The sequence below is a fragment of the Salmo trutta genome, chromosome 34, assembly GCF_901001165.1.
Source record: "Salmo trutta chromosome 34, fSalTru1.1, whole genome shotgun sequence".
Taxonomy (NCBI): Eukaryota; Metazoa; Chordata; class Actinopteri; order Salmoniformes; family Salmonidae; genus Salmo; species Salmo trutta.
This window is the reverse complement of record NC_042990.1, coordinates 24,667,554-24,680,329: the sequence shown is the minus strand read 5'-3', so window position 1 is coordinate 24,680,329 and position 12,776 is coordinate 24,667,554. Positions and strand designations below refer to the sequence as shown.

Below are 12,776 nucleotides of genomic sequence, written 5' to 3'. Positions count from 1 at the left end.
TCCTATAGCTCCTCCCACCAGCCTCCACTGATAAGTACATTTTTCCCAAAGTCAGAGCTAGAAGGGGGGTGGGGGAGGGAGTCGAGTGCAAGTGTTGGTTCATAACCTATGTAGGTGCCAATACGATATGTATTGCGATTCTATATGTATTGTGATTTTAATTGCGATTTGATGTTCCAAACATATTTCTCACCATATGTCTGCTGCAGAGAGACAGGAGAGAGCATGAAAACGAGTTTTGATCATTCAGTGAAATAAGAGCTGAAAACATGTTGGCTCAGTATTTAAAAAGAAGATGGAGAACAAGCTATAGGATGAAAAATAACTGAGTTCTGGCGCAGGTACAGCTGACTAGTACTAGCAATCATTATTATTTGTAAATCTTTTATTTTAACAAATCAAAGCTTGGAGTCACATATTGATAATATGTCCAAAATATCACGATATGTAACTGTATACATTTTCCCCAAATCACTACTGGTTTGCCTCACTCACTTGCTAAAAGACTAAACGGGATAACCTGAATATACACTTAGTATACACTTAAACGCACATTTACAGACCATAGACTTCAAGTGTGGAGAACGGGCCAGGACCCAATTATGGGTCTTCTGAGAGTGTTGGTGGACTGCTAAAAGAGCAGAGTTCTGGTGCCCGACTGCACAGTCGATGACGTGGCACGCAACCATTGGTTGAAGCATGCAACGTCTGAGCAGGGTAGCGCGACCATGACCTCCTGCGATCTAATCCTCTCAGATTTACACTAGTTTAGTGAGTAGGGTTGAATTTGGGATGGGGGGGGCATACGTTCATTGATTTCATATTACTGTATGACAATGTAATAATGAGTTTGTTGATCATCAGCTGTACTGCTGCGGAGTGAGGGAATTTAGAGAATTGTAAGTGCTGTGACTGAAACATGCTGCTAATTTTGAGTCTCAATTACACACATTTATGTCAATTATGAAATCCCTTCTTGTGTTGGTTCATTGCTTTATTTCTGTGGTTATGTAAAATCTAGGTAGCATACAGCAAATTCAGCAGAAATGTTAACATTTGATTGAAAACACACCTTTTATTTACTCAAGCATCTTTGATATATATATATATATATTGCACAAGTTTGTATTCATTGAATTAAGTAAAAACTAAAGCACAAATCAACTCCAGAATTTGTACTGGGACACTATGGTGATAATTCTCTATATACATAGTTGAATGTTCAACGTCATTAATGACTACAAAATTATGTTTTGTTGAAAAGACAATTGTACCAGATACAGTTTAGGGAGCAGAGATCCTTCAGACGTTTCTTAAGAAACAAAGATTAACAATTTACGGTGTCTGTCTGTTTGTCCAAAATGGCACCCTATATAGTGCACTACTTTTGACCAGAGCCCAATAGGTTGTCATTTCAGATGGATTCTGGCTATGTTTACACAGGCAGCCCAATTCTGATATTTTTTCCACTAGTTAGTCTTTTGACCAATCACATCAGATCTTTTCACACCAAAGATATTTTCAGAGCAGATCCGATTGGTCAAAACACCAAATCAAAAGACCAATTAGTGGAAAAAAATATCAGAATTACTTAATGACCTGTGAGATCTTGTCCAGGATAGAAGGGCCACTGTAGTTGTTGGTCTGAACCTCCTCTAGTCTCCTCATGTACTGCACTGGTAGACCATTCTGCTGGGCTCCTAAACACACCACCTACACACACCCACACACGTTATTTCCTTTCACTTGCTTGTACTGCGGGGAGGGGGGCAGGTTTGTGTGTGTACCTGTTTGCACTGTGGTGAGGGAAAACAGGCGTGTGTGCGTCCAATGTGTGTTTACCTGTTTGTATTGTGGCGAAGGGGGACAGGCGTGGAAGCGGTTCATCTGGTACGTTCTACAGAGCAGCGCCCCGTTGTCTGTCTCCACTGTCACCTCTAAGGGGAAGTACATACCCATGTCCACCCCCTCCTGCCTACACACACACACAACATGGAGAGATGAGATGAAGTATGGGATGAAGACCATAGAATGTATGTTGCCATCAGATGAGACTCACTGGTGTGTGTGTGTGTGTGTGCGACTCACTGGTCCAGGCTGGCTAGGTGGTCGTTGCTCATCCTCCAGACCACCCCCCACACCTCTCCCCCCTCTTTCTGCTCGATGGTTGCTACTCCGCCATGCCAACGGTTGTCAATGTGCTCCCCCCACAGACCAAAGTACAATGTGTAGTCCTGCTGGGGAGGTTTAGGGTAGGAGAGGGGGAGGGGGAGGAGAGATGAGAGAAACCCTGTTAGAATACTATGACAATGCATTTTTGGACGTGTCACATAGCCTGCTCTGTAACACCTTTTCACTTTGTGAGTGAAGACAATGGTATTCAGTTTCTATTCGAGGTCATTCTATTCTTTATATAGACTGGGGGGAATTAATATACTCCATGTAACTGAACTACTCGGGACGACAGCCCTAGGGCGTAGAATTATAGCGTCATCTTGCGGCCGGTTGGGCTATTGAACGCCATGAAGGAACGCCATGTTGCTTATCTCCTACTAGCTACACCAGAAGAGTCCGAAATATCCAAACTAAAAGTAGCTTGCCTACTGGGGGCGCTGCGGACCTGATTACCTTCAGTCGGCCGGTGCAATGAAATATAGCTGAGGGGTTCGCCAGCTGAAGTCTCTCCTTCAACAAGTTGCTTCCAAAGGCAAAATACATGAAGTGATCTGCTGTTGCTGCCATGTTTCCTAAGCAAAACCTTGCGATATGAGCCAGGTTACCAATCATACGAGAATGTCAGCCTTTAAATTATATTAAAAGATCACCGGTTAAAATAAAAGTGAAATAAATAGCGATATACTTAATAATTTAAATATTAGCTACAGCCCATTATTACTCATGCAGTCGGCTTTCTTCCGGGTAGAGTGTGTCCGGCTCATCTCATTGGCTGGAAGGGGCTCAACCCGTTAAAGACACAGTGCATGATTTTTGAGCGTTCATGTGAGCTATCAAGACATTCTTAAATATTGCGTACTTAAATAGCTGAGTCTAAAACGGTTGGTTTTGAGCAGTGCTGAAAAAGACCGTCAAACTGAACAAACCAGTTTTAATGCATATCTTTTTAATGATCACTTAGCTAGTCATGTCATATGACATCCCTTTCTAAGCCTCAAGACACCGTTCATTTTACACCTTTATTACACTAAATATCCCTGTATTTTTTCCGAACAGTACGTTTCCACATACAGTCGATCATCATGCGACAAAGATAATCATGTTACCACTGTAGTGTCATTCCCGAAAACTCAGCCTGTGTTGAATTCAATCCCATTTTACAGCTTTTTTTTTTTTTTGTTTAAAATAATTTTCACATTTTACAATCATATTAGGCTAGTTCATATAAAACAATTCAGCTTTTACGTCAATACATGGGTTCATTTTAATAACATGGTTTACAGATTTAAGTTTCTATTGAAGTTTTTGTAGGCCTACTGTTTTTTTTTTTTTAAGAGTGCAGTTTTTATAGTTCAATTTTTATTTTAAAAGTGTTTGAGGGTATAAAAAGTTGCTTTATAGTCCTAATACATCTTGTCTTCCAAATCGCATTGTTCATTATGCATATTATTGTCCATCATAATTCTTTAATTGGTTTGACATTTTACCATGCTGGGGCATTAGGTACCGGAGCAAGTCTAGGCCCAAGAGGCTTCTAAACAGCTTCTACCCCCAAGCCATAAGACTCCTGAACATCTAATCAAATGGCTACCGACTATTTGCATTGCCCCCCACCACAATGTAATCTATGCATAGTCACTTTAATAACTCTACCTACATATTACCTTGACACCGGTACTCCATATATAGCCCCGCTATTGTTATTTTACTGCTGCTCTTTGTCATTTCTTACTTTCTATTTTGAAAGGTATTTTCTTAAAACTGCATTGTTGGTTAAGGGCTTATAAGTAAGCATGTCACTGTTGTATTTGGCACAAATCCAATTTGATTTGTTCAGTTAGCTAGTTACGTAGCGATGGGCATTCAGAGTTCAGTAAGCTGGATCATGTGGCTCCATTCAGCAAAAAAAACTGTTCATTTGGCTCTGAACCAGCTCTTCATTCAGTAGTGCCTAAATCCACAAAAAATATATAGCTAATCTCATGTAAAGCCTAAAGTTTTCTGCCAGATCGTTATAGGTGTTCAAACACTAACCTTAATTAGATGGCGTATTAAAAAAAAAATATCCCACTGCAAAAATGAATGTGGACCAGAATGAGGCTCTCTCCTCACCATCGACTGTTCCTGCAGTGAGGAATTAACATCTTCAGAGAATGTTAGTACTTATCTACAGATAATCGTTATCTGGAGATCAAAAAGCAGTAGTAACAGTATGCAAATCAGGGAGTCAAATGAACCGCTCTTTCATATGTTCAACAAAGACATCCGTTCAAAAAGAGAGCAGTTAGATTGCAAACGACCCATCACTGCTAACAACTGGACCAACTACACAACATGCACATCAACCAAGACAAGTATGATAATAAAGTACTCAAAACACTTCTGTTCATGTGGAATATCTTTAATATACAAAATAAGAAACAAGTCGGGCTTGGGATTCACAAAAGTTTCCTCAGAAAAATGACAAAACAAAAACATTGCTGTACAAACAATAGGACATGACTGACAGCCGCATAGTCATGGTGATCATCTCCTGGGCCCTCCCCTGCCTCGGCCCCTCCCCCTGCCACGCCCTCTTCCTCTGCCCCTTCCACGCCCAGCCACTGGAGAGAGAAATGGAGGGAGATTAAGGAAGAGGAGATGATTAGAGATTAGTTATGCACTACAAATACTTTGACTCTCCCATTCTTGTCCTTAGGTCTTGTTTGTCAAGCTCATTGTTGGGAGTCGTTTCTTAGTGTCATCTGATGAAGATCAAAGGTTAGTGCTGCATTTAGCTGTGGTTTTGGTTTGTGAGATATATGCTAGCTTGAAAAATGGCTGTGTGATTATTTCTGGCTGGGTACTCTCCTTACATAATCTAATGTTTTGCTTTCGCTGTAAAGCCTTTTTGAAATCGGACAATGTGGTTAGATTAACGAGAGTCTTGTCTTTAAAATGGTGTAAAATAGTCATATGTTTGAGAAATTGAAGTTATAGCATTTTTAAGGTTTTGTATTTCGCGCCACTTGATTCCACTGGCTGTTGACTAGGTGGGACGATTTCGTCCCACATACCCGAGAGAGGTTAATATTGCCTGCTAACATGAATTTCTTTTAACTAGGGAAAATGTGTCACCTCTGCAACAGAGTCAGGGTATATGCAGCAGTTTGGGCCGCCTGGCTCGTTGCGAACTGTGTGAATACTATTTCTTCCTAACAAAGACAGCCAACTTCGCCAAACGGGGGATGATTTAACAAAAGCGCATTTGCGAAAAAAGCACAATCGTTGCACGACTGTACCTAACCATAAACATCAATGCCTTTCTTAAAATCAATACACAGAAGTATATATTTTTAAACCTGCACATTTAGCTAAAAGAAATCCAGGTTAGCAGGTAATATTAACCAGGTAAAATTGTGTCAGTTCTCTTGCGTTCATTGCACGCAGAGTCAGGGTATATGCAACAGTTTGGGCCGCCTGGCTCTTCGCGAACTAATTTGCCAGAATTTTACATAATTATGACATAACATTGAAGGTTGTGCAATGTAACAGGAATATTTAGACTTAGGGATGCCCCCCGTTAGATAAAATACGGAACGGTTCCGTATTTCACTGAAAAAAATAAACGTTTTGTTTTCGAGATGATAGTTTCCGGATTCAACCATATTAATGACCTAAGGCTCGTATTTCTGTGTGTTTATTATATTATAATTAAGTCTATGATTTGATAGAGCAGTCTGACTGAGCGGTGGTAGGCACCAGCAGGCTCGTAAGCATGCATTCAAACAGCACTTTTGTGCATTTTGCCAGCAGCTCTTCGCAATTCTTCATGCATTGCGCTGTTTATGACTTCAAGCCTATCAACCCCCGAGATTAGGCTGGTGTAACTGATGTGAAATGGCTAGCTAGTTAGCCGGGTGCGCGCTAATAGCGTTTCAAACGTCACTCGCTCTGAGACTTGGAGTAGTTGTTCCCCTTGCTCTGCATGGGTAACGCTGCTTCGAGGGTGGCTGTTGTCGATGTGTTCCTGGTTTGAGCGAAGAGAGGGACGGAAGCTATATTGTTACACTGGCAATACTAAAGTGCCTATAAGAACATCCAATAGTCAAAGGTATATGAAATACAAATCGTATAGAGAGAAATAGTCCTATAATTCCTACAACCTAAAACTTCTTACCTGGGAATATTGAAGACTCATGTTAAAAGGAACCACCAGCTTTTTTACATGGCACATATTGCACTTTTACTTTCTTCTCCAACACTTTGTTTTTGCATTATTTAAACCAAATTGAACATGTTTCATTATTTATTTGAGGCTAAATTGATAGTATTTATGTTTTATATTAAGTTAAAATAAGTTAATTCAGTATTGTTGTAATTGTCATTATTACAAATAAAAACATTTTTTTATAAAATAAATAAATTAATAAAATCGGCCGATTAATCGGTATCGGCTTTTATTGGTCCTCCAATAATTGGTATCGGCGTTGAAAAATCAGAATCGGTCGACCTCTACACAATTACTCTCAACCTAGTCACAACGTAACAAAACTAATAGTTCAACAGACTGCTGGTCTTTGCTCATGGTCCTGAACAGCTGTAGTGTGTTTAAGTTCCAGCCAAGCAATAGAACACCTCACTGAATTCATCAAAAAGGCTTTGGCTAGCCAATTCTACTGTGTTGTTTCTGGGCTGGCACAAAAGCCTACACACCCTGTAGCTCTCCAGGATCAGAAGTGAACACTGATCTAGGCAGACTTAGGTTGAATCTCAAAAGTATTGCTGGCATCCTCTCCCATTGCCTCCTCAAAACGTCAAAGGGAAGAGGAGAGGATTGGAGAAGAACCTCTGATATTCTACTGATTTGGCAACAAGCCACCACCCTCTCCCATCTTCCTAGTGTGGGCTTCCTAGTGTCGACTGCATCTTGGGGATGGGTGATTGCTTTTTTTCTGCCAGATTTTTCTGTTTTTAATTTGTATTATCTCACCAGCTACTCTATTCTTGGACTTGACCTTGGGTTCTATGTCCAGCTCCCTCCCCACCATCTCTCTATGTACATCAAATTGATCTCACCCCCCCATCCCTGTGTACTCACCAGCCTCTCTCTTCTTGCTCTTGACCTTGGGTTCTATGTCGACCAGGAGAGTGTCCAGCGGCAGGCTGTCCGGCAGGATGAAGTATCTGATGTTGTTCCCACGGATACTGAGGCTCTCCAGCTGGGTGGGCTCACGGTTCTTCAGAGTCATCTTTACCGCCTTCAGGTGAGTGTTCATACTCACATCCACACCTGGGACACACAGTTAATGACCATTGTTAATAATCAATGCAACATTGACATTATCCCACCCCTGGTTAGCCATTATTGGCTTAAAAAGTCAAACCTAACGAAATCAGCCAATTAATTTCCAGCAGTATTGCTCATCTGTGTGGTGTGATACCAGTCTTGTGGGTTGACAGAAATATTTTCCTCAAAACCGTCTCAATTAAATGTTAACTGCAAATTAGGCTTACCTGGCAGAAGTATATCACGAGTAAGTATATCATTTGTATTTATTATTTGCAAACTTTGCCATGAAATGAGCAGCAGCAGAAACATCACTAGATGGTACATTCCTCACTTGCTAGATGTGCAATTAAAAAAAGGGGCCAGATGCACAATTAAAAGGGGAATTACACAAAATCTAAATGTCTTAGTTTTCTTCCAGACCAAAAATAAATAAAGGTCTTCTCATGTGATTTAAGTATTGACATAACTCAAAACATCCAATTGAATTGTTTCTCTACAAACAATTGTAATTATGAGTGAAAAACTAATTAAAACCAGGAAAAATAAAACAGAAAACATAATTTGGGGGGAAATCAGATTTTATAGGGCCCCCTTAGAGTTGTTTATTAACCATAATTTTACCAGGTATATTGGCAGAAAACAGTGCACTACTTTCTATTTCACACTGGGGATCCTGAGTGGCGCAGCGGTCTAAGGCACTGCATCTCAGTGCTAGAGGCATCACTCCAAACCCAGGTTTCAATCCCAGGCTGTATCACAACTGGCCACGATCGGGAGTCCCATAGAGCGGCTCACTATTGGCCGGGGTAGGCAATCATTGTAATTAAGAATTTGTTCTTAACCGACTTGCCTAGTTAAATTCAAAAACATATTTAATAAAGGAACTAGGGAAGAGAAGAATGTGTCAATTGAATGGCTAGGGAAAAAATTGAGTAGCTGTAACATGCTAGAAAAGGTTGAAGATCCCAGGTTTAGACTGTACCTGCTACAACACCCTATACTAGTCTTTGTCTTGGTTTATATTTGGAGGCATCTCAATAATCCTACTCAGCCAGACAAGAGGGGGCGGGGTCTATACCTGTGATAGTTCCATGGACCTGGGTTCCATTCTTCAGCTCAATGGTCACAGTCTCGTGGCTGAGTTTCATCAAAAAGCTACAGGAGGAGAAAAGTCATGGGTATTAGAGGCAATGTTATAATTAATGCAGTTTATCAAGTCTGTGAATACATACTAGCTTGCTAGTCTTCAAGGCCCTATAAACAATATCGACACAGACAACTTCATTAGACAATGGGGCGGTAACTAGTAAGAACTACATAGTTTGCTGACTACAATGTCCAAAACAAACTAAAATGACAAACACAAACCGGATGACTTGTCATGGAAGCTGAACTTTGTTTTTTAACCTGTGTTCTTGTCTTTGGTTGTTGTGGGTAATCTGTCAGGGCCCTGCCTGCACACTGCAGTGGTTTATTAACTAAACGCAAGTTAGCATATCAGTGGCTAGCAAACAAAGTAACTAGCTCTCAGCGGCAGATACGTAAATAATCGATGTTTATGGTCCATTCATTACCGTTATAGAAAGGAAAGAATAACTTAGCTATCTAGTCGCTTCTGCGCGTCGCTCATTCATTCATATCAGTTAGCTGCTTCCCGCCTCAGAATTTAGCAACAGCTCGCACTCCAAATCTAAATCCATCCAGCGACACAAAACCCGTATTTTTTACCTTTCATCTAAGCATAAGACTAAAGATGATTTTGTTGAATATTCTTACCGTACGAGTTTCATGTTGTTGATGGATTGCAGAGACAAAATCTCCACCAAAGACAAAAAATTACAGCGTATAACTGAGCACACAGGCCGCTGTGTATAAAATACGTTTCGTCGCAGCAACACCGACGTCATAAAAACGCTACAGAACCAGGAAACGCAAAAAGAAAACAGCTTCTTCTTTAATGACGTTTAACGGCGGTTGGTATCCAATAAATGTTGCATTACCGCCACGTACTACACTGGAGTATAACTCCCTTATAGGTTGCTTGAAAAAAAAAAATACCCTACCATCTAACACTAAACTCAAAAATAATAAATAATAATAACTAAATACCATACTCCATTATTTAAATCTATTTAGTCCTACACCCTGTAACTATTCTGACATCAATTCTTGCACAACCATATACCTCCCTGCAGCTGCCACCACAACCTCTATTTTCCGTGACTTCCATCAGTGCAGTACAGTTGATAACCATTGCTATAAATCCCCCTCCCCTTAAATACCTCTACTTTCTTCACTGCCTCAGCATATGACAACTTCTGCTCTACTCTAACCCTGGAAACCTCAACCTGCCTCTCTCGCACTGGACATTTCTGATTCCCAGCCCCATGGGCACCCCTACAATTAACACATACCACTACTTTCCCCAATACCACACATTCCTTTGTCCTTCTGCCCTTCTGCACACCTAGGAACCTCCCTCCTACACACTGATGCCACATGCCCATAAGCTTGACACCTATAACAACATAATGTATTTGGCACAAAAGTTCATACAGGATAACTTATATATCCTAACATCACTTTTTTGGGCAAGACTCAACATCAAAACTCAAAAGAACAGACAATGACTCTTCTGTTTCACCACTTTCACCCTGTCTGCATCGCACCAAACAATGAGCAGCACAAACACTGGGAATCTCCCACTGTTGTATATATATATATATATATATCATTAACGTTATAGAAAGGAAATAATCATTTATCTATCTAGTCGCTTCTGCACGTCGCTCATTCATTCATTCATTCATATCAGTTAGCTGCTTCCCGCCTCAGAATTTAGCTAATATATATTTTTATTTTTGAAATTATTTTAATTTAATTTTTTACTTTTATTTCACTAGGCAAGTCAGTTAAGAAAAAAGTATTATTTACAATGATGGCCTACCAAAAGGTAAAATGCCTTCTGCGAGGATAGGGGCTGGGATTAAAAATAAAAGTATATGACGAACCCCACATTACGACAAGAGAGACACCACAACAATACATAAGGAGAGACCTAAGTCAACAACATAACATGGCAGCAACATATGACAACACAACATGGTAGCAACACAACATGGCAGCAGCACAACATGGTAGCAGAAAAAACATGGTACAAACATTATTGGGCACAGACAACAGCACAAAGGGCAAGAAGGTAAAGACAACAATACATTAAGCAAAGCAGCCACAACTGCCAGTAAGTGGCCATGATTGAGTCTTTGACTGAATAGATAAAACTGTCCAGTTAGAGTGTTTTTTGCAGCTCGTTCCAGTCGCTAGCTGCAGCGAACTGAAAAGAGGAGCGACCCAGGGATGTGTGTGCTTTGGGGACCTTTAACAGAATTTGACTGCCAGAGCAAGTGTTGAATGTGGAGGATGAGTGAGGGCTGCAGTAGATATCTCAGATAGGGGGGAGTGAGTCCTAAGAGGTTTTTTTTTATAAATAAGTATCAACCAGTGGGTTTTGCGACGGGTATACAGAGATGAGGAGTATAGAGTGCTGTGATGTGTCCTATAAGGAGCACCGGTGGCAAATCTGATGGCCAAATGGTAAAGAACATCTAGCAACTCGAGAGCACCCTTACCTGCTGATCTATAAATTAAGTCTCCATAATCTAGCATGGGTAGGATGGTCATCTGAATCAGGGTTAGTTTGGCAGCTCGGGTGAAAGAGGAGCGATTACAATAGAGTGAACCAAGACTAGATTTAACCTTAGCCTGCAGCTTTGATATGTGCTAAGAGAGTGTACCGTCTAGCCATACTCCTAAGTACTTATATGAGGTGACTACCTCAAGCTCTAATCCCTCAGAGGCAATAATCACACCTGTGGGGAGAGGGACATTCTTCTTACTTAACCACATGACCTTTGTTTTGGAGGTGTTCAGAACAAGATTAAAGGCAGAGAAAGCTTGTTTGACACTAAGAAAGCTTTGTTGTAGAGCGTTTAACACACAATCCCGGGAGGGGCCAGCTGAGTGTAAGACTGTATCATCTGCATATAAATGGATGAGAGAGCTTCCTACTGCCTGAGCTATGTTGTTGATGTAAATTGAGAAGAGTGTGGGGCCTAGGATCGAGCCTTGGGGTACTCCCTTGGTGACAGGCAGTGTCTGAAACAGCAGATGTTCTGACTTAATACACTGCACTCTTTGAGAGAGGTAGTTAGCAGACCAGGCCAAAGACCCCTCAGAGACACCAATAGTCCTTAGCCGGCCCACAAGAATGGAATGGTCTACCATATCAAAAGCTTTGGCCAAGTCAATAGAAATAGCAGCACAACATTGCTTAGAATCAAGGGGAATGGTGACATAATTTAGGACCTTTAAGGTTGCCGTGACACATCCATAACCTGAGCGGAAACCAGATTGCATACCAGAGAGAATACTATAGATGTCAAGAAAGCCAGTTAGTTGATTATTGACAAGTTTTTCCAACACTTTTGATAAACAGGGCAAAATAGAAATTGGCCTATAACAGTTAGGATCAGCTTGATCTCCCCCTTTAAATAAAGTATGCACCATGGCTGCCTTTCAAGTAATGAGAACCTCCCCAGAGAGGAGAGACATGTAAAAAATGTCAGAGATAGGCTTGGTGATGATAGGGGCAGAAAGGTCTAAACCATCTGACCCAGAAGGTTATTTGGGGTCAAGTTTAAGGAGCTCCTTTAGCACCTTGGACTCAGTGACCGCCTGCAGGGAGAAACTTTGTAGCGGGGCAGGGGAAAAAGAGGGAGGAGTATCGAGGCATGGCTGAGTCAAATAGGAATCCTGACTTAATGAAGTGGTGATTAAAGAGCTCAGCCATGTGCTCCTTGTCAGTAAAAACCACATCATCAACATTAAGGGACATGGGCAGCTGTGAGAAGGGTTTATTCTCCAGGTCTTTAACCGTTTTCCAGAACTCCTTGGGGTTAAACCCACAGAGAGAGAACATCTCTTTAAAGTAACTAACCTTGCTTGGCCTTCTGGATAGCCTGAGTGCACTTATTTCTCTTTAGTTGGTCAACTTTCTCATTTACCACTACCCCAGTAATCACTCCTTTCAATGGCGCCCTTTTCTTGAGAGCAAAACAATTCACATCTCTTGCCCCCATTCGTTTAACACGGAACGCCTGCTGTCTCTGACCAGCAGAAACACAAACAATTATCACAAAACCACTTCTGGTTACCCTCACCGATTCCACAGCACCCAACGGTGTTTTCACCCACCCTGAAACCACAAATGGATCAGCCAAAAGGCAAGGGTTCACTTTTTCCACTCCTACTATCACAGACTCATCTTTAT

General features: G+C 41.0%; 2 protein-coding genes across 3 annotated transcripts; both read right to left on the bottom strand.

The window, feature by feature from the left end:
- Window positions 1–976: 976 nt before the first annotated feature.
- On the bottom strand, window positions 977–2,943 carry ggcta (gamma-glutamylcyclotransferase a). 2 transcript variants are annotated; one of them, XM_029732364.1, is made up of 4 exons: window positions 2,629–2,943; window positions 2,089–2,237; window positions 1,843–1,975; window positions 977–1,713 (listed from the first exon to the last, which is right to left on the bottom strand). In XM_029732364.1, exons 1-4 carry the CDS (start codon window positions 2,785–2,787, stop codon window positions 1,588–1,590), a joined length of 567 nt encoding a protein of 188 aa, XP_029588224.1. In that variant the 5' UTR covers window positions 2,788–2,943; the 3' UTR covers window positions 977–1,587. The 2 variants fall into 2 exon arrangements, with proteins under 2 accessions (XP_029588224.1, XP_029588225.1); XM_029732365.1 differs by having other exon boundaries at window positions 2,089–2,234.
- Window positions 2,944–4,560: 1,617 nt separating this feature from the next.
- LOC115173878 (small nuclear ribonucleoprotein Sm D1) lies at window positions 4,561–9,370 on the bottom strand. Its single transcript, XM_029732362.1, has 4 exons — window positions 9,224–9,370; window positions 8,526–8,602; window positions 7,256–7,447; window positions 4,561–4,778 (listed from the first exon to the last, which is right to left on the bottom strand). The coding sequence occupies exons 1-4, from the start codon at window positions 9,352–9,354 to the stop codon at window positions 4,702–4,704; spliced, it is 477 nt and encodes a 158-aa protein (XP_029588222.1). The 5' UTR covers window positions 9,355–9,370; the 3' UTR covers window positions 4,561–4,701.
- Window positions 9,371–12,776: the final 3,406 nt, after the last annotated feature.

Bases quoted from the DNA above. Each gene is read 5' to 3' on its own strand.
- LOC115173878 (XM_029732362.1), bottom strand. From the start codon at position 9,354: ATGACGTCGGTGTTGCTGCGACGAAACGTATTTTATACACAGCGGCCT. The intron at 8,603-9,223 runs GTAAGAATATTC...CTCCTCCTGTAG, and splicing joins AACAACATGAAACTCGTACG to CTTTTTGATGAAACTCAGCC. The intron at 7,448-8,525 runs GTATAGACCCCG...TGTGTGTCCCAG, and splicing joins GGTCCATGGAACTATCACAG to GTGTGGATGTGAGTATGAAC.
- ggcta (XM_029732364.1), bottom strand. From the start codon at position 2,787: ATGATTGGTAACCTGGCTCATATCGCAAGGTTTTGCTTAGGAAACATG. The intron at 1,976-2,088 runs GTGAGTCGCACA...GTGTGTGTGTAG, and splicing joins CACCTAGCCAGCCTGGACCA to GCAGGAGGGGGTGGACATGG. The intron at 1,714-1,842 runs GTAAACACACAT...GGGTGTGTGTAG, and splicing joins CTTCGCCACAATACAAACAG to GTGGTGTGTTTAGGAGCCCA.